Source organism: Podarcis raffonei, chromosome 10, assembly GCF_027172205.1.
Source record: "Podarcis raffonei isolate rPodRaf1 chromosome 10, rPodRaf1.pri, whole genome shotgun sequence".
Classification (NCBI taxonomy): Eukaryota; Metazoa; Chordata; class Lepidosauria; order Squamata; family Lacertidae; genus Podarcis; species Podarcis raffonei.
The window spans coordinates 16,207,245-16,228,942 of NC_070611.1; the positions used below are offsets into that span (position 1 = coordinate 16,207,245).

The 21,698-nt window shown below is 41.1% G+C and overlaps 1 protein-coding gene across 1 annotated transcript in view; it reads left to right on the plus strand.

The window, feature by feature from the left end:
• Positions 1-47: 47 nt before the first annotated feature.
• Positions 48-21,698, plus strand: part of MOV10L1 (Mov10 like RISC complex RNA helicase 1) — a 36,415-nt gene continuing 14,764 nt past the window's right edge. The window contains exons 1-14 of the mRNA XM_053406300.1: positions 48-239; positions 5,785-5,969; positions 9,988-10,144; positions 10,797-10,909; positions 12,485-12,675; positions 12,966-13,106; positions 15,170-15,300; positions 15,426-15,603; positions 16,729-16,923; positions 18,696-18,810; positions 19,383-19,560; positions 20,465-20,535; positions 21,118-21,209; positions 21,482-21,540. Coding sequence (XP_053262275.1) covers positions 152-239; positions 5,785-5,969; positions 9,988-10,144; positions 10,797-10,909; positions 12,485-12,675; positions 12,966-13,106; positions 15,170-15,300; positions 15,426-15,603; positions 16,729-16,923; positions 18,696-18,810; positions 19,383-19,560; positions 20,465-20,535; positions 21,118-21,209; positions 21,482-21,540 — 1,894 coding nt within the window. The 5' untranslated portion in view covers positions 48-151. The remainder of the gene's footprint in view (positions 240-5,784; positions 5,970-9,987; positions 10,145-10,796; positions 10,910-12,484; positions 12,676-12,965; positions 13,107-15,169; positions 15,301-15,425; positions 15,604-16,728; positions 16,924-18,695; positions 18,811-19,382; positions 19,561-20,464; positions 20,536-21,117; positions 21,210-21,481; positions 21,541-21,698) is intronic.

Here is a 21,698-nt window from a genome sequence, read left to right on the forward strand (position 1 = left end):
GCCGGCGCAAGCGCGCGGCTTTATAAGAGGGGGTCCGAGCATGCGCAGTCCGCCTCCCGCGCGAACGGTCCTTCGGTGTCCAGCGCGTCGTGGGGCGGAGGCGGAAAAGCGCGGGAAGCGCAAGAGAGGCGCCTCGCCGGCTTGTGAGAAGATGTACCACCTGTTTTCCAAAGTCGTCTCTTTTTTCTGGCGAAGGGCTGACGAGGAGATGGAAGGAGGCAGGCGCCGGGCAGCCGGAGGTATAAGAAGCTGACTGACTCCCCCCCCCTCATTCCCTCCCTTCCGAGCTCAGCTTTGTTCCCTTCCTTGGGTTCCTTCCTTCAGGGTCTACTCGGAAGTAAGCCTGGTTTAGTTCCGTGGTTCTTACTCCCAGGACAGCGAGCATAGGACTGGAGCCTTAAACACACACAAAAAGCCTTTGACGTCCCTGCTCAGGCCCTCCCTATTCCTTTCTTTAATTTTCTTTATTAATTTTCCATTTAAACATATATAATCCCATCATTATTATCCACTTTACCTCTATGGCTCTTTAGAGCCTATTGCCTTCCTTCCCTCCCACCTCTTGGCTTTCAAAATTAACCTTTATATCACAGCATTTTATATATTTTCCAGTTCTAATAAAACTCATCACAAAATACCTCAAAGTTTAAATAAATGTAAAAAGGTAAAAAAAATTATCATTACAAGTCGTCAGATAACCCTACTAGTGTTGTTAATTGCTTACAATGATCTTTCAAATACTGCTGAAGCGAACGCAACCCACTTCATGTGCATGTGCGGATTGCGATTCGCTGCTTCTGCGCATGCAGTGACGTAATTCTGCGCATGCAGTGACGTAATTTTAAGTGCCTGTGTGAGTGGCGAAACCCAGAAGTAACACGTTCCGAAAATGCTCAACCTGGAGCTACTTCAATCCGAGGTATGACTGTATTGTGTAAATTTACTCCAATCTTTTATTATTTGTTATTTATATCCCGCCCATTTGGCTGGGTTTCCAAAAAGTATTTTGGAATACTTGATCGTGCTGGTTTGGGATTTTTCCCGCCAGCTTCGCCAGTTCTGCAAAGTCCATCATTTCCATCTGCCACTCTTCGCTGATGCCTTTCTTGGTGTTAGCTACCTCATTATTATTTTTTGGCATTAGTTACCTCATTATTATTTTTTTTAAAAAAGGCTTTATAGGGTCACAGAGTCGTAGAGTTGGAAGGCACCACAATAATAATAGTAATAATAATAATAATAATTTTTATTTATACCACGCCCTCCCCAGCCAAGGCCGGGCTCAGGGCAGCTAACAAGCAATAATAAAAACAAGTTGAATGAATACAACTTAAAAACAAGATTAAAATACAACATTAAAATATTGAAACATTAAAATAGAAAAATGCAGCCTCATCACAGGAGGAGAAAGAAAAAAGAAAGGGCGAGGGAATCAAATTGGCTCCAAGCCAAAGGCCAGGCGGAACAACTCTGTCTTACAAGCCCTGCGGAAAGAGATCAAATCCTGCAGGGCCCTGGTCTCATGAGACAGAGCGTTCCACCAGGCCTGAGCCAGTGTGGAAAAGGCCCTGGCTCTGGTTGAAGCTAATCTAACTTCCTTAGGGCCCGGGACCACAAGGGTGTTGCTATTTATGGACCTTGAGGCTTTCCGTGGGACATACCGGGAGAGGCGGTCCTGTAGGTACGAGGGTCCTAGGCCGTGAAGGGCTTTAAAGGTCAAAACCAGCACCTTAAATCTGACCCTGTACTCCACCGGGAGCCAGTGCAGCTGGAAAAGCAGTGGGTGAATATGCTTCCATGGCAGAGACCCCCTGAGGAGCCTCGCTGCAGCATTCTGCACCCGCTGGAGTTTCTGGGACAGCTTCAAGGGCAGCCCCGCGTAGAGCGAATTACAGTAGTCAAGCCTGGAGGTGACTGTCGCATGGATCACTGTGGCCAGGTCGGGGCGGGAAAGTTAAGGGACAATGACCATCTAGTCCAGCCTCATCTTTTTGCCCGACCTGTGACTTGAACCCATGACCCTCAGATTGAGAGTCTGTAAACGGGTAAAATCGTTAGTAGGATTGGAATGTCATTCGTTGTTTAATGGTGAATTTTGGACACAATGGAGGGATAAAAGCTTTGGAATATCATAAAAGATGCAGGAGGAAATGATTAACAAAGGGAAGGAGGGAATTGCAAGAGATTCCTTGGAATCTTATTTCTATGCTGTATGTTGTATATGTGACTGTAAAAATTTAATCTGAAAAACCAAATAAATCTTATATAAAAAAGAGAGTCTCATGCTCTACCAACTGAGGTACCCCATAATTATTAGCTATTCAGTTTATGTACCGTCCTTTATCCAGAGATCCCAGGTTATCATAATAATGACTGGTTGCATTTAGACCTCTGTCCCAAGAATAGGGGTTCTTATATACATCACTTAAAAGTCTTAAAGGGCATTTTAATTTATTACTGTTATTATTAGAAAAGAGAATCCATTCATCCAGTCGACAATGCTCTTTCCTCCAAATCGTGGACAGCACCTCCCATCAGCTTCAGCTGCTGAGGGATCTTGGGAGTTGTAGTCAGATATGGCCCATCCATGAGGCAAGGTTAGGCGACCACCTCAGGCAGCAGATCCTGTTGTAGATATTATTTCTTAATTTTATATTCTTTATTGAAAAATAAAAAGTACATAACTACAAGTGCACAGAGCAAGGTATCACACACAGAGAGAGAGATCCTGATGTAGAGCTTTATTTCCCCATCTTCACCCTTGTTGCTGGTGGAGATTTTCACTCGCTCTTTCTTCCTTCATTTCAGGTGCCAAAATGTTTTGGTGAGCCCTGGTTGTAGTCCACAGCTATTGGCAGAAACCAAGTTGGCCACCCCTCATATATTTATTATTTTACTTACTTGTTGAAAATAAATGAACAACAACAAAGCCTGTACTAGGAAATCTGGAATAGATTCCTTTAAGAATTTGCTCCTCTTGGCTACAAAAGAGCCTTTCTAAGAAATCTACTAAAATTCTAGGCTTCTATATTTCTACATTTTCTGGGAACGATTCCTACTTGTTGCCTAATTTGTGTTCAACTTTTGTGTGTGTTCTATTTGTCACGTAATGTTTACTGTTAGCAATCAGTGAATTTCTAAGAAGTATAGTTCTGTGAATATTACTACATACACACCCCACAAGAATGCTGACATTTCAAGTGACTACAGCTAGAGTCCATGTAAACATTACTTGTTCAAAAAGTGAGTTGCTGTTCATAAACCAGGTTTGTAAATAAGCCCATTAATGTTACTAGCCTTCGGGGGGGGGAGCCTGGTTAGCCTGCTGGAAGCTTGTAGAGGAGAGATTGAGATCTCTGCCCCTTCTCCACTCATTCTCATATATATATAAGTCCATGTACTTGCTTGCATGCAATTTAAGCTTAAATACAAGGATATAGTAAACACATAATTTTTGTCATATAAATTATGTGTTTTTGAAAGGTGTGTGCTCTTCTTTGAAGCTAGCCTTTTTGCTTTACAAAAGGGTTTAAGAAATATCACGCATATTCACTGGGAATTCTCTTCAGTGTTTATGAGTCTTACTTAGTTTGTATAGATTGTGGCACCCTTCTAAATTGTGGGCCTTTGTAGTTGTTGCTGGACATTACTTTGTCTAGTGAGATTGACAGTGTTATCTCAGTCTCACACATGTACTCGCCAACCATGCATAGAAATGACTGTCAACATGAGAGTGTCTCAGTGCTCAAGTTGATTTAGGGGGAGGAGGAGAATTTATATGAAATTGTTCCTCTTCTGCCTTTTTCCTTTTTCTAATTACTAGGCTGCTAACAATTATGGCAGCTTTATATCCGGATTCCAAATGCATTGTCTGTGAATATGTCCTGCTGATTGATAGCATGATTACAGAAGGTAGCCACAAGTGCCAAGGGGTGTATCCAGCTAAGTCCTTGAATGCTCTACAAGCCTTTACAAATGATACACATTGGGGGGAAAACTGGCAGTGACTAAAAAGTAACAAGACTCTGTGGCTGTAGTAGATAGCTTGTTGAAGAAGTTGGCCCAATGTGCAGTATGCTGTGAAAAAGGTGAATTCCATGTTGGGGTTCATAAAACAAATTTAGGATTACCTCCCCAATGTGGAAAGGTTACAACATTTGACACTTAAATTTAGGGAAAAGGTGAGGGGGGCATTCTTTTCATGCACAATAATATACATGGTGTAGAGCAGTGGGTAAAGGGACCCCTGACCATTAGGTCCAGTTGTGACCGACTCTGGGGTTGCGGCGCTCATCTCACTTTACTGGCCGAGGGAGCCGGCGTACAGCTTTCGGGTCATGTGGCCAGCATGACTAAGCCGCTTCTGGCGAACCAGAGCATACCTGTTAGCTAAGTATTGCAGACCCCCTGTTTTTGAAAAGCCAAGTCATAGACTCCCTACTTTTGAAAATTTTGATATCTTTATGGTAGTTTTTGTTATGTGAATGGTGGGTTACATGGACCCTCTGTGGTCAGCAGGCCACCGGTTGGGAACCCCTGCGTAGAGAAAATGAATACAGAGTTGTTTTTCTCCCTCTGAATATCAGTTGCTGAGAGTCGCAGCTGAGAGTGCTCTTGCGCTTGCAGGTTTCCCATAGGCATCTGATAGTCCACTGTAAACAGGATGCTGGAACAGATAGACCTTTGGCTTATGATCTTAATGTCTGGAGGTCTGCAGGTTTGCCACCCTTATATAAGTTATTCCCAAGACTAAGGAAACCCTGTCTGTAAAGTTGTACATAGGACTTTGCTTCCTCTTTCAGTAGACTTAAAACCTACAGTAGTTGTGATTTGCTTTTATTCTGAGGAACTATTGGATATTTTCTTGGCGGTGAATGGGAAGGTCTTCCCCCTCCATGTTGTGGCTTTGATGTTTGTCAAACAAATTTATCTGACCTGATCCTCATTTGGAGATAGCTATTCCCCACAAAACTATAATGTACTGTATAGTGAACTGTGGAGAATGTTAGAAACCCCCAGAACATATATAGGGAAATTGCCATTAAGAATATAGAAATTGGAGCTCCCTTGATATTCATCAAGTTCAGCTCAACTAAATTTTGCATTAATAAGCTCTCATTGGTGAAGGCCGTTCCAACACTAGGGCTGCCGGGTGTTATACCTGGAAAGTTTCCCAATGTGGTATTATTGTTTAAATAAACTCAGTAAGATTCCTTACCTCCTGTCAAGGAATTAACCAAATTAAGATAATTCAGTTTTCTCTACATTTGGCCAAAATGCCAAATTATAGTTTGGCACCACAGGAATAAGCCTGGAAGGAGCTTTGGGCTTGCATGTTAATTTCCTTCCTTCCCTTGCTCAAGTGCAAACCATAGTTTTGTCAGTTTGGATGTTTTGGTAAAACTATGGTGTGACAAAACCCAGACAATAACTCATTACTCTGAGGTTGTAAAGGTAAAGGACCCCTGGAGGTTAAGCCCAGTCCTTTTTTACTCTGAGCTTGTGAGGAAAGGAGAGAAAAGGCAAGTATCGGCTTCATTTGCTCCAATAAGCTAGTCATTAAAAACCACTTTTTTTCTATGCTGCTTTAGAATCTAATCAGAAGAGGGGAGGGAAAACATATGAATAAATAACATTTATTTTGCTAACCATTGTCATTTATAGAAATCCTTATAGATGTTCTGTTAGAAGTGGCAAGATGCAACAAGAATAATTTTCCAATGCTGTAGCAAATACAGCAAATTATTTTTGACACAACTTAAATGTATTTTGTCTTCTTTTTAGATGGCAGTAAGTTAAAAACTGTAAATGGTGTAGTGACAAGATTCTGCCTAGACTACGGCTTGATAGATGATTTGATCTGTTTCACCAGCGAAGCTGTGATGAGCAACATTCCACTGCAAGTTGGACAGCAGGTTGTAGCTCTTGTTGAAGAAGATAAAACCTCTCATGGATTAAGGGCAATCAGGGTGAGATTCAAATAAATAGCTATAGAAATTGGTCATGTGATTATGTTAACTGTCTGTAAAATAAACTTCAATTTTTTATATAACTGATCTCAGTTGATCAGAGTGAGAGACTTTCCTATGTATGCCAATTCAGCAAGAAAGCCGAAGTCACTTCAGACTCCTGAATGTAAATAAGCTCTTCCTCTACCAATTTAGGGTTTTTGTCAACACTTCCACTTGTCCCGCCACTTCTCCCTCACTGGGGAAACCTGCTGCTTACTGTTGAATCAGAACAAATGCTTTTTCAGTGGATTGATGTTTGTTCCAACTCAGCGGTAAACAGCAGGTTTTCCAGAGGACGGGAGGGGGTGACAAAAACCTAAATCTAAAAACCTAATCGGGCCTCTGTTTTCTAGGTACAGAACAAGCGGAAGTGTGGACAAGCCCTTACTGTGAAGAGTCAACAAGATCTTTCAGTGGAAAACATGATTTAAACATCTTTTTCTTGCTGATTTAAACCAATCTGCTCTGAAATTCAGCATTTTATTAAACTTTTCCATAAATGGAGTATTACTGAGCTGAAGAACAAGAAGCCAACCTGATTTAGTTCAGATAGATTTATTATTTCATAGCGTGTAGTTTGGTCCATATACATTTATTAACTGGTAGTGAGCTGTCTCAGTTTATACAGAAAAGATCATAATTTGCCAGTGGTCTTCAGAAGGCAGTCACTGTTATATTCAGCTACCTATGAAAGAGGATGTCTCCTTTATAAGAACAATGTCTTTGTTCAACTGCTGTAGAAACAGTTTTGTGCGTTTGTAGTGTAGCTAGGCCCCTAACAGTCAATTTTTAAAGAATGAATTTGCATGTCATAAAGCATATAAAGTACTGTACATCGCTGGTGTTCCAGATGGAGGAATACCTACAGGACCCAGTAGGTGGCAGAGTTGTCCCACTGGCTGTAGTTCCAGTAGTCGGCTACAGCCTCCTCTAGAATCAGCAAGGCTGGCACTAGACAAAATACAACATCAAGAGAGAAGAGAATGTGGTATGGAAAACTAAATGTTAGATGCAAGTACCTCTCCAAAAATGTACAGTAATCATTTCCAGGGATTTGTAGAAAAAAACACTAAGCAATGATGCATATGGAAAGATGATGATGATAATAATAATAGTAATAGTTATTATTATTATTATTATTATTATTATTATTATTATTATTATTAGCAGTGGAACCAGAGACCAAATTGCAAACATGCGCTGGATTATGGAGAAAGCTAGAGAGTTCCAGAAAGACATCTACTTCTGCTTCATTGACTATGCAAAAGCCTTTGACTGTGTCGACCACAGCAAACGATGGCAAGTTCTTAAAGAAATGGGAGTGCCTGATCACCTCATCTGTCTCCTGAGAAATCTCTATGTGGGACAAGAAGCTACAGTTAGAACTGGATATGGAACAACTGATTAGTTCAAAATTGGGAAAGGAGTACGACAAGGCTGTATATTGTCTCCCTGCTTATTTAACTTATATGCAGAATTCATCATGCGAAAGGCAGGGCTGGATGAATCCCTAGCCGGAATTAAGATTGCTGGAAGAAATATCAACAACCTCAGATATGCAGATGACACAACCTTGATGGCAGAAAGTGAGGAGGAATGAAAGAACCTTTTATTGAGGGTAAAAGAGGAGAGCGCAAAATATGGTCTGAAGCTCAACATCAAAAAAACGAAGATCATGGCCACTGGTCCTTTCACCTCCTGGCAAATAGAAGGGGAAGAAATGGAGGCAGTGAGAGATTTTACTTTCTTGGGCTCCATGATCACTGCAGATGGTGACAGTGGCCACGAAATTAAAAGACACCTGCTTCTTGGGAGAAAAGCAATGACAAACCTAGACAGCATCTTAAAAAGTAGAGACATCACCTTGCCATAGTAAAAGCTATGGTTTTCCCAGTAGTGATGTATGGAAGTGAAAGCTGGACCATAAAGAAGGCTGATCGCCGAAGAATTGATGCTTTTGAATTATGGTGCTGGAGGAGACTCTTGAGAGTCCCATGGACTGCAAGAAGATCAAACCTATCACTTCTTAAGGAAATCAGCCCTGAGTGCTCACTGGAAGGACAGATCCTGAAGCTGAGACTCCAATACTTTGGCCACCTCATGAGAAGAGAAGACTCCCTGGAAAAGACCCTGATGTTGGGAAAGATGGAGGGCACAAGGAGAAGGGGACGACAGAGGACGAGATGGTTGGATAGTGTTCTTGAAGCTACCAGCATGAGTTTGACCAAACTGCGGGAGGCAGTGGAAGACAGAAGTGCCTGGCGTGCTCTGGTCCATAGGGTCACGAAGAGTCAGACATGACTAAACAACAACAACAACCCCGCCCATCTGGCTGGGCTTCCCCAGCCACTCTGGGCGGCTTCCAAAAAAATATTAAAATACATCAAACATTAAAAGCTTCCCTGAACAGGGCTGCCTTCAGATGTCTTCTAAAAGTCTGGTAGTTGTTGTTCTCTTTGACGTCTGGTGGGAGGGCGTTCCACAGGGAGGGCGCCACGACCGAGAAGGCCCTCTGCCTGGTTCCCTGTAACTTGGCTTCTCGCAGTGAGGGAACTGCCAGAAGGCCCTCGGTGCTGGACCTCAGTGTCCAGGTAGAATGATGGGGGTGGAGATGCTCCTTCAGAGACTGCAAAGAAGCAGCACTTCTTCCCATCCTGAAAATAGGAAGGGTCATTTTCCATTAAATTTGCAGGAAGTTGCCAGCAGATCGCTCCAGAGAGAGACAGATCAGTTCTGTTGAGAGCTGTAAATCAAAGCGAACTCAAACCAAAGAAAGCTAACACGTACGAATTTAAACTGAAGAGAAACCTAATACATACATGCAGCAGTGTTTTGGTTCTGCTGCAGTTCATACTTGTCTTGCTGTCTGCTGTGGCAAAATTACATAATTTACATACAGCAATTAATTACGTTGTCGTTACATTATTCCACCATTTCTGTACAAAGAAAATGCAAGGAGGTAGGGGGATAAAATCACTTATATGTCATTTGCGGACTGAAAATAATAGCAGTGCTGAATACCAATCATATCTGCTGGATTGATTTCTATTCCAGAGATGGGACAAATAAGGGAACATTGGCAATTTCCATTCATCTTCGTTTTTGTCAGAATTCTCCAGCATCCCTAATTGCAGTAGTTCAGTAACTGCCCAAGATGGAAGGTAATCAGCTCGCATTGAGCAGTTAACCCATCCAGCGGAGTAAATATTAAGAAGCTTCCTAATACACGCTTTGGTAGTCGTCACAGTATCGAATTATCTCACCTTGTTCCGGTGGTTGATACGTATATTAAAAAAAAATTAAGACGCATTCACAAGCAACTTCCAGTGGTCATTGATAAACTTTGGAAAGTCTTAGAAAGTATATACCTTCTTCTGGTTCAGCACCCCACCCCCGACAGTGTGCACCCTCTTATCTAGTTCTCTTACCAAGCTGGCTTGATTAAATGGCACACCTGATTCCTTGTTGGGCCAAGGAATGTATGAGCCCTTACAATTTGAGTGCGTGCTCTGATGCTGGTTCAGCAGAACTTAAGAGTAAATTAATTAAACGATACCAAAACTTTCCTTTCTGAAACTGTCTGCTCATGCTTTCAAATCCAAGATCTGTGAGCAGACACCTGCATGTCCACCCTCTCCAATGTCTGCAGCTAAGTGTACTGGATCCTCATGGCTCTCTTTAAGTGCCTTTGTGTCTTTTGACATCTCTTCATGGCCAAAATACTGGTAAGCTCTCTAATATAAGGCTGATCCTGGTTGGTTTTGGCCCCTTGGTTTGTATTGAGCACACTTCCAGGTTCAGTCCATAAAGATTTGTATTGGTGGAAGGTTGACAGCTATGTACATGTTTGCAGGAAGTTGTGCAGCATTTGGAGAGGGGCCACAATTCAACAGAAGAACCTCAGCCTTAGGTCTCAAATCACATTTGAAGGTCCTGCTAGGATGCCTCCTGTAGGTAATTTTGATTTGTTCTACAGGTAGAAAAGGTATCTGATAAATGGGAAGATGACAGCAAATGTCCTTATCAAGGGGACCAGGACACCAAAACACTCATTGGCAGTATTACTTCTCTAACTGCACTTGGTGGCAGCGTTAATCAGACAACCTCCTTTTCCATGGATGATGTTTGTGAAGGTAACTTATGCCTGCCTTGATAATTGTTATAACACAAAGTTGTGATTTTAAGTTGCAGAGGGTTTCTTTCTTTGAAAATTGCTTTAGATGAGTTGACAAAAGGGTTTCTAAGAATATAAACTGGTTTAGAAAATTGTGTTTTGTATATGTGAATCTATAAGCATCTTTACCATCTCAGTTACATTTCAGAGATGTATTTGCTCTTGAGAATTAAGATCTTTATTGTTGAATAAGCCATGTAATCTTAGATCTGTTCAAAACTTGAATGGACTCTTGAAGTTTGGAGTACTTTCCCTTTTTCCCTTTTGAAACTTTGTTTGACCTCTGGTATTTTGAAGAATAAAACAGTGCAATAGTCTTGTGATGCCTTGAAAACTAATGAATTTATTACAGCATAAGCTTTTGCAGGTTAAAGTCCTCAAAAGCTTATACCATAATAAATTCATTAGTCTTTAAGGTGCCAGAAAATTCCTGTTTTTTTTGCTGCAACATGCTAATATGGCTACCGTTCTGGTCACTGCTTCAGTTAATCCAAATTTTGGTCTAGTTGCTAGGTATATTTACCTTTTAGTGCTCCAGTACTTTTAACTCTTCTTAAAGTGACTTAGCTTTGTTCAAACTGTTTCCATTTTCTTGTAATGTTATTGTTAAGGTTTTGACCCTTGTAAAGGAGATTGGGTGCAAGTAGAATATTTCATTAACCCAACAACCTGGACCAGTGAAGCAGTTTCTGTAAAGCCCTTGAGGTATAAGAGAATTGACAAGGTATGTCTATTGAATGGTTTAATTTTGGGATTTCTTAAAAATATTGTATCAAATACTATAATGTAAAAGGAGAAAGGATGGGTAACTATATAGCAGGAATTGGCCTTGCATGTAAAGCTACCCTGTTTATATAGAAAGCATGTTCATTGTATTAAAATCTCCTGATTTGGGCCTCAACTCTGAAAACCATATTTTGAACTTCAAGTAGTTTAACTGTTAATGGCTTCCCTCTATCATCAGGATCCCTGACAATTTTAGTTCTGTGGAATCTGTAAAGAAGTCACCAACCCTTCACAAGAGTACAGTTGTGAAGTATTATAGAAAGCCATGACAGTTAAACCACTGTAAAGTTTCAAGATTGTAGTTTAGGTATACCTTTTGACTTGAAGCTTGTTCTGTGTGTGTGTGTGTGTGTGTGTGTGTGTGTGTGTGTGTGTGTGTGTAAACAGTGTGTCCTTCGAATGGATTTCCAAACTTTGTCTGAATGTTACTTACACAGTGACATTGGGAGTGTCCCAAGACGTGCATAGAAGCAACCAAAGTATTAACACCTGAATGGAGCTGTAGTTTGGAAATGTTACTATTACTATGTAATGATCACTGGCAATTTTAAAAAATCTAGTTATTGACTATCACTCCACAGGTGATGTGGAGTGATCATTCACTTTGACTGTAGTGCTCCAAGAGTCAAAGTTAACAAAACCAATATTTTGGTCAAGCGGCTCATAGAAGACGACTTAACGATATTTGGCAGTTAAGAACATTGAGGGGCATACGGGGGGGCACAAAATCACACCTCTCCACTGTGGAGCACCTCCATCTGGGCACCTCAGCAGAGGAATCCAGTTGCTGGCATAAGCTGTTGCAGCATCCCTGCAGGGTTCCCTTCCCCAGTCAGCTGGCAGTACTATTAGAAGTGTGAGAAGAGTGCTCAGCAGGGCTCAGAGGGAAGAAAGATGGAGAGAGCAGGTGAGAGTTGCAGGAGGAGGGAAGAGGAAGGAGACAGAAGAGAACGCAGCAAGTTGAAGGAGGCAGGAAGGCAGATGGATGGACCAAAAGAGGAGAAGAGGCAGGGCAGAGCTGACTTTTTGAGTTTCTGGACCATGGTCTCTTCCACCTTCAGAGGCGCCAATACATCTCCTTAACAAGGGAGCCTCTGAGATAATTAGAGTACAGTACAACATACAGTTTAAGGTTTAATATATTATATGGCAGTTTTTAAAGAGTACAGTGGTACCTCGGAACTCGAACCGCGCCGTTCTCGAACATTTCAGCTCCCAAATGCCAACAACCTGGAAATAAGTGCTCCGGTTTTGAAACGTTCCTCAGAACACGGATGCCCGACACGGCTTTCACTGTGCAAAAACCTAGCTGTCGGCCAACCAGAAGCCGCACCTTGAAACTCAAACATTTCGGAAGTTGAACAGTCTTCCGGAACGGGTTACATTCGAGTTCCAAGGTACCACTGTAATTGGATGGCTTGAAGTATACTGAGTGCCCACTCAGTAACCTCAAATGGGTTATGCATGCTTACATTGATTTTATTGCATCTCAAGATAACTACATTTTTTACAGCTTCGTGTTTCCAGTGTGTGTGGAAGAACTGGTGTAGTCGACGACAATATCTTTTTCACCCTGGATTTCCTGAAACTTCCTGATGGTTATTTTCCTCGTAGACATGACCTTGTCAATGTGGTGGTTGTGGAGAGTAACCAATCATGTTATATCTGGAGAGCACTTTGTATGGCTCCAGCAGAAAATAACTGGTAATAAAAAACTTCTTCCCTCAGTCAACGACTGCTTAGAGTTCACTTTTTAAAAATCTACTTTGAAGTGAGGCCAGAAGTATTAAAATTGCATTCATAATTCTCCATGTATGTCTTGAGAAGAGTGGTTTAAAAAAATTATTCTGGTTTTAGCATTTTATGAAAGTTTTGTCAGTTTTAACTTTCTAACTTGAGAAAAGAAAAATGCAGATGTGTGTCAGATCGGGCTTTGTTACATAATTCTATATGCATAGTTTTGCAGCATGGTTTCTAATTTTGAAATCTTATAGGTCATCTCTAACCAATGCAACCAATTTGGATGAATCATATGAAAATTTAATGAAGGACAAAGAAGGCCTAGAGGTATCAAAAATGATAAACTTTGGAACACTAAAATTAGGAATGCATAAAAGCATCGAAGTCTGGATAGAGTAAGTTGTAACTTCTTCTTCCCTAGATTTTTCCTTTTAAAAGCATTTATTCTTTAAAAGCATTTGTACATCATGAAACCATGATGTATTTTTTTCCTCATAGTTACTTTTGCAGTTGGGCTTTTAGAGTCCATTCTTCCGGGAGTTTGGAAGTGTGAGGATCAGTAAAACTGGTAACATTCCTTTTGTAAATAGCTGCGTCATTAGATGCATGAAGCTTTAATGTGAAAAACTAATTTGACTACAATTTTAAGTAATGCTTGTAAATTTTGTGAATGGTAAGTAGCACACAAACCTCCATTTATTTCTAGCATTCTCCCTACGCATACTGTTTGTTTATTGCACTTACATTCCACCTTTTCCTCAAGAAGCTCCCAAGCAGAATACATGCTTCTCTCCTTCATTTAATACAACAACTCTGTGTGGAAGGCTAAGCTGAGAGGCAGGGACTGGCCCAGTGAGCTTCATGGTTGAGTGGGGATTTGGATCCTGGTTCCCAGGTCCAAGTCTGTCACATGAACCAATAAGGTAAAGGGACCCCTGACCATTAGGTCCAGTCGTGACCGACTCTGGGGTTGCAGCGCTTATCTCGTTTTATTGGCCGAGGGAGCCGGTGTACAGCTTCCGGGTCATGTGGCCAGCATGACTAAGCCGCTTCTGGCGAACCAGAGCAGCGCACGGAAATGCCGTTTACCGTCCCGCTGGAGCGGTACCTATTTATCTACTTGCACTTGGACGTGCTTTTGGACGTGCTTTTGAACTGCTAGGTTGGCAGGAGCAGGGACTGAGCAACGGGAGCTCACCCCGTCACAGGGATTTGAACCGTTGACCTTCTGATCGGCAAGTCCTAGGCTCTGTGGTTTAACCCACAGCGCCACCCACGTCCCTACATGAACCACTACACCACATTTAATTTCATTTCAGTGTTTTTAAATATCATTTAACCATGTAGTTTCTCAATGATGTACAATGAGGTTACAGAAAGGATGCAGTAGGAGTAAAATCAGTTGACATGAACCATAATATCAGAAAAGCTCACTTAAGATGCCTGCTGAAATAGAGTCTTCATCATGCCAGATGTCTGATCTGTCTGATCTCTGTCTGGAGTTAGCTCTGCAAAGTTTGGTCCACAGTACTGTAATCATACCTCCTGGTGGAGATGAGCCATGCATCTGGACCATGGAGGACCCAGGTGATGTGGATTTCAAGTATTTGGTTATATAGCCCCCCCCCCGAAAATGTAAATCTGGTGAAGCTGCCTCTCATGGCAAAAGGGCAGGTGAAGCCATGTCTGTGTCATTACTTAAGCTTAATAAAGAGAGGAAATGGGTTTAAATTTAAAAAGAGTATTGTTAAAGAGTATTGTTGCATCTTTAAATAATAACAAATCTTGGCCTGCATCTATTGATGCCTTTCCGTGCACAGGCAACGACTGATTTACACACGTTTCATATTGCATTACAGCGACCCGGAAGGAGCTGGAAAAGGGGATGGAATGTGCTTATGCGTGCTCCACCATTGCATGCAATGACCCAGAACCCAACAAATCAGGTGTTGCCTGTATAGAAGTAGTCTTTCCATTTACAGAAAAGTCTTTAATCTTGTAGAAGCCTCCACTAAACAACCTTTCTTCAGTGCCACTTCCTAAGATGTTCCACAGGGTCCCCCAATCGCTCTTAACAGATTTTCCGAAGGGTGGGATGAGTTGGTGAAATTAAGCTCCCCCTGTGTTCACGGATGCCACTGCTCGACCAAGTGCCCTTCTGCAGCTGAAAGGACTTTTTCCATTTGCATAAGGGTAGTATTGGATGCAACCCCTTGTGCCTTGTGGATGTCTTGGAACACAGACATGCTTGTCAGAGCATCTGCTTGCTGCTGTCATATTACAGTTTCAGCAGGGTAGGCGTGTGTATCAGCTTACTGCTCTGGGCTCATATGGAGGAAGGTGTGGAATGTAAATCTAATAATGGTAGTAATAATAAATTGTAATAATAAATAGAATGAATTTCTATTGACGTATAAACAGTGAGGTTTAAATGTGTGTGTGTGTGTCCCCTTTTCAGGAATAAAGGGAAAGCAGCACATTCTTTAATTAGCTGCAAATTGGGTGGCTGGGATAAAGAGAAGCAATTTTGTCTTCAAGTGCCAGGAACATGTCAGAAGAGTTCTGCAGCATCCCTAGGGAATCCACCAGGTAAATATAAGAATATAAGAAAAAAAGGTCACACATACATGCCTAATTCCTCTCTTGTCTATAAAGAAGCCTCGGCATGTTATATTCTGTGTAATTAGAATAGTGCAATTTGTTTACTTCCATAGAAGTTCAGCCTGTGGATGAAAACAATATTGGAGACGATAACAACTTTGTTAGCAGACAATCTGAGAAACTAGAAAAGGAGCAAAAAGAAACTGGAGAAAAGAAAACAGCAGAACCCATCGAGGCTATCTCTCTGCCTTCTGGGAGAAAGATTTCTATAGTAGTTACATGCACTGCAAAGTAAGTATACAGTACGTTCTTTTTCTTGCTGCTTTAAAATGTTACATAACAACAGTAAATTATGGGCTTTGGGATTAGTGGCCAGTAAGCTAACTGACAGTCAGAAGGAATTGTAGTCCAGTGTGCAATTTTAGTAATGCAAATCCCTAGGTATGATACAACTTTGGTGTAGCTAAATACCTGTTTTTTTACTTCAGAAGATCTGGTTGTCTAAGAACAGATAATATATTCATCATTTATGCTTTCATATTCCTCCCCCTCAACAGAAGTTTGGCTAGCAGCAGTGAAGGTTGCCTGCAGTGTGAAAAGGAATTGCCTAATTAGCAATTGATCTCATCAGGGAAGTAGCTGTCACCCAAGAGGGGATTCTAGCTCTCTGGAGTATGCACCAATTACTCAGAACAACATTTGAATCAGTCCTAGCTTATATGCAAGGGAATCTGTCTTTGCATAAAATGTCTTACAGTTTGATCCTTTAAGGTGATGTTTGAAAGAATTTGTAATCAAAGGTTCTGATTTAAAGTAGCATGGGCATGGCTCTCTGAATTCATAGGTTATGACACTAGAACAGCTGAGTTAGTGGCAAAGCAAAGAGGGTGATGAGTATAGGAACTATAAGAGCAAAATAGGCTGGACAAATGATCAGAGGAGTAGCAGATAATAAAAGATATTAAGTTTCACTTGTGGCCTGCAATAGGGACGGGTATCCTCCAGAACAGCTGCTATTTGTGTTTTTTTATACACTCGGCTAAGTTCATTGAGAAAGAGAGAGTGCTTTCTGTTTCAGTCACTGGAACCTGTTTCACTGTCACGTCTGATGATGACTAGCTCTAATTTTGCACCTTCCAGGTCCAACAGTTTGCAGTCAAGAATGAAAAGTTGACTGTCTCATTCACAGCTTTGCCCCATACATCTCTGTACACACCATTTTCATCTTTCACTCCTGTGTTCACCTGCCCAACCTCAAGCTCTGCTGTCCACCAAAGAAGCGGAAAACTGCTCAGATACTCTTTGTTTGGTTCTCTTGTTCACATGATAGCACAGAGTAAAAGACAACTTTTCTATAGGCTTTGTCTCATTTAGGTTTTTTAATGAAAGTTTTGCCTTGCTTTTGTGCCTTTAAAGGAACCCTGGCCGCTGCAAAGACCTCTTGTTGCTCTGCTTTTCTGACTGTGTTATCGGTCGCTACGTTGAAGCAACTATAGAAACAGAAGAGGAGTTATTAATAGCAGCCACTCAGCCTTTTTCCCAACGAAAACGTCAAATCACTTCGGACTCCCATAACGACAAGGCAACAATAGTTTTACCAGAATTGAAAAGGTACTGCCAAGTACACCATGATAATCTGCTTAAGCAAGCCTTTAGATTTTTTTTAATTGAAAAATAATAATAATTGGGTGGGGTTATATCTGTTTTGTTGTATCCATCTTTGTTGTTGTGGAATAATTCTGTAATTTAAAGTTGTACTGGCAGCCATGTGAGCTACAGTGTGATGGTAATGGGACAAAGTGAGCAGGCCAGCGGAGCAAGGGAGACCTTCCCATGTTCCCTCTGTTGTTGTCATCACTGCTGCCTCTTGCATGTATTCACAACAGAGCCAGGAAAGCCCAGAGTCCAAGCAAGCGGGCAGACACATGGGCAGGTGGTCCGGCTGAGCGAACTGGCTAGCAGGAACTATAGAATTGTAGAGCTGGAAAGGACCCTGCGGGTCATCTAGCCCAGCCCCCTGCAATGCAGGGATCTTTTTGCCCAAGGTGGGCCTCGAACCCACGACCTTGAGATTAAGATCCTCATGCTCTACCGACTGAGCCATTCCAATGGTTAACTAGAGACTCAGGAAAGCCTTCACACACTCTCCATCATTTTCGCCACCCCTTAGTCCACTACAGCCAAAAGGAAGCATGCATTTCAGAATACACACTTTCTTATTTTAGCAGCATGGGGCAAAGGGGGAAAAGACACTCTCCTCTTCCTTTCCCACTCTGTGAGTGGCAGCAACGGAATTCTTGGAATGGGGGGGGGCTGGAGGGGATAGGGGGTTAAAGAAAGCGTGAAGGGGTTGATGGGGGGGGTTGGCGAGCAGCACATGCAGAGGCAGCATCCTGAAGTATATACATAAAATCTTAAAGCCTCATTGACTTCATTACCTGGTAGATCCCTGTTCCTTGTGGCCATTAGCTTAGCTTGGCAAACAGAAAATTGAGGCTGGAGCTTGTAGTAGAGAAGAGAATGTCCTTTACTTGTGTGGGCCAGTTCATTTACGGTTTTCAAGATAAAACCAGCACCTTGAAATGTGGCTGGGAGTCGGCAGCAACAAATCTTCAGTCTCCATAATTATTATTTTTAATGACAGAGAATTGATTAGATAAATACAATGGGATTTTTAATATCCCTGTGACCTAATCTTTATTCTAAACTACAATAAAAGGATGCTACTTAGGGTGTTTGTTCTAGCTGTCCATTTCTTCAGGAAACTACATCTGTCAGTTTTATCCATTTTGGCACTCTTGATTTCTTTAATCTTCCATCCTTCCCCATGGGAAGAGAAGCAGTTTCTCAATCAACTGTTGTTCCCACTTAAGTTGAATTTTAGAAAAGGACCACCAGGCATGTTGCAAATCCATATTAACAGCACTGGACATGATACAGATCTGTATTAGCAACAGATTTCCCAATATTTAAATGTATTTACTCTGACATATTATGTTTGATCTTCGAAGGGCCATGTGCCTTCCAGAGCAAATGATGGTGGTTGAAATATGAAGGGGAAGTCATTTGGGGCTAGTGGAAGTCCTTGTGGTAATGGGATGACCAAGGTAGCTCTTTAACATGGATGTTGCATGTTTACTGATAAGGTCTATGGGAACCAACTAATCTAAAATGTTTAAAATTTAAAATCTAGCAGTTCAGCTGGCTGATCAGTGCCTTGCATTTTGTCAAGTCAGTCTCTAGTCCCTATGCATTTTGTGGCTGATAAAAGTTTTCTTAATTTGCTAAATGAAATCCCATCCTAACTGGCCAACTTTGAATATGTAAGAATTGATTTTGTATCCTGACAGTAAACTACTGTTTATTAACTTCTGATGCCTTAGAATCTCAAGGAGACAACTACCAAGTTTCCTTCCCCAGTACCCTATTCCGGATCTATTAAGGAGATGTGTGGAAAAGAAAATGGACATACTGATTTTTCAACCAAGTCTTGGAGAGGTAGGATGATACTGCTGTAGCGTAGATAACATACATAGCTCAGAGGCACCTGAAGGCTATAATTGCCTATAAATACGTTTTTTCATTGTGTTCTTAGTTTCTCCAAGCTTTATTCATTTCAGTAGAGGAGTTTTTGGGAAGGGGGATGTTTGTTGCTATTGTTAAACAATATTGAGCCAGAAATCCTTGCTGATCTACTGCAAATCACCCAGAGATATAACAGTAGATCAGATCGACTTTCTGCCCACCCCAGCATTAAATGACCAGCTTGCCCCCATTTGTTACACGGTGGACATCTTAAACTTGTTGTGCCCGGTCAGTACTTGGCTGTTGGACTGCCTTGGATTCTCTGTAAATACTGCCTTGACTTCCATGATGAACGGAAGGGGATATAGATATGCTAAATAAAGAGACTTTGAGAAGTGCTTGCAGAATTGAGGTGTGTTGTGACTCCTCAAAAGCAATGTTTTCTTACATTGTGTTCACAGCTCCACAGCTCTTCATTGGTATTTGAGGGCTCTTGTGGTTCTGTAATATATAAATGATGCGATATAAAGCTTCTTTCTTTTCAGGCCCTGACTCTAGCTAATTATAAAGCAAAATTTTCTGCTCTGCTGTGGCTAGAGGAAATCTATGAAGAGATGGAAATCAAAGAATTATCTATGTGTGGAGTCACCTTGGAAAAGAATGGAAATTTGTTGGTACTTCGGGTGCCAGGAGTTGCAGAGGGCCGCCCTTCTTTATGTATAGGTGTGGAATTTTCTATTGTCTTAAACACAGTGTTGATATTGCCCTGTCAGCAGAACACTGATCTGAACAGCATTAAGTGGTCCTGCCAATACCTTTTGGCAGGGCTCAGACCTAGTAAAGTACTTTTGTTTCTTACAGAAAATATACATATAAACATAAACCCTTTTTAATTTTAAAGTGCATCTCCTTTCATCAGAGATCTCAGATATGTATCGCCTGTTTTCATTTATTTCCCAATATGACAGAAAAATTCAGAAACAGCAGAATAAGTAGGGTATATAAAGCTCCATAGCAGTGTCCTTAAAGTCCTGACAAATACAGTGGTACCTTGAGTTACAAATGCCTCAGGTTACAAACGCTTCAGGTTACACACTCCGCTAACCTGGAAGAGTTACCTCGAGTTGAGAACTTTGCCCCAGGATGAGAATGGAAATTGTGTGCTGGCGGCGCTGTGGCAGCAAGAGGCCCCATTAGCGAAAGCACGCCTCTAGTTAAGAACAGTTTCAGGTTAAGAACGGACCTCTGGAACGAATTAAGTTCATAACTAGAGGTACCACTGTAGCTGGGTTTGAAAATCACAAATCCTAATAATCTTTCATAAAGATGTTACAGTGGTACCTCGTGTTAAGTACTTAATGGGGCCTCCTGCTGCTGCCGTGCCACCGGAGCACAATTTCTGTTCTCATCCTGAAGCAAAGTTATTAACCCGAGGTACTATTTCTGGGTTGGCGGAGTCTGTAACCTGAAGCGTATGTAACCCAAGGTACCACCGTATTTCACAATAGCACTATGCTGATCATTCTCAGTAATAGATCTTTTCTTTCAGTCTCCTGTGTACAGGATAGCCACCTAATTGCTATAATTTGTACAAGACCAATGAAATAATTTATATCTTCTAATTCAGGTGACAGAGTAATATTGAAGACCCAAGATTATTCAGAGCCCATAGTCCACTACATTGCATTTGTCACTGAGGTAAGCTCCCCATATCTTTTGCTTTATTTGGCTTTTGTCCTGTTTCGTTTTTTTTTAACACTGATGCCCTATCCATGTTTATTGAGAAGTAAGTGGGACCTACCCCCAGGTAAGCATTTGTAGCATGACAGCGTAAGATTTTGAAAGGAAACAAAAGTACAAGAAATACTTTGTTACTGGTATTCCTTGGAATTATTTTATATCTAAATTCTTAGATATGTTCAGTGCTTCTAATCTCTGAATTTCAACAGTTAAATGCAATTTCTGTTAAATCATTTTTCTCAAAAGCATAGCATAGAACACCCTCCCATCAGATGTCAAGGAGATGAGTAACTATATAACCTTTAGAAGACATCTGAAGGTAGCCCTGTATATGAAAGCCCTGTATATGAAATATTAATGTTACTACGTTTATATATATATGTTGGAAGCCACCCAGAGTGGCTGGGGCGACCCAGTCAGATGGGTGAGGTACAAATAATTATTTATTTTTATCATCGTCATCATACCATGTTAAGAGTTCTGTCAGTGCTACAACATAATAAATAATTGTTTGTGGTCTTTTTTCCTTTCTGTATACAGATTCATGATGAAGAGGTTACTCTGAAGCTTAACTCAGAGTTCGAACAGGCATATAATTCTGAACCTATGGATGTGGAATTTACTGTTAGCAGGTATGCTTTTTCTTAAAATTGTATTTCAATTCATTATGAAGCAAAAGGGCACACATTCTTCACGCAACTTGGGAAATGCTGAATAATATATTTCAGAGTCACAGTTTTTCATAGGTGTTAATGTGCATTGACTTAACAGAACTAGCTAGCTTATGAAACTAGTATTTTCTTATTGTAAATATCACAGCAGCCCTAAAGTATATTAGGTATGTCACGTATATTGATTATGGATACTATTGTGGTCTCTTACTAGTAATCTGATCTGTTGACAGGACCACCAGCCGAAGATGCCATTTTGCAGTAGAACAAGCCATACATTTAGGACAAAAAGGTGGGATATTTGTGTCATCTCACATATCAGATCAGTTTTCCTACATTACCATATGCTGCTGCTGCTACTGCTGCTGCTGCTACTACTACTACTACTACTACTACTACTACTACTAATAATAATAATAATAATAATAAATAAATAAATAAATTATTATT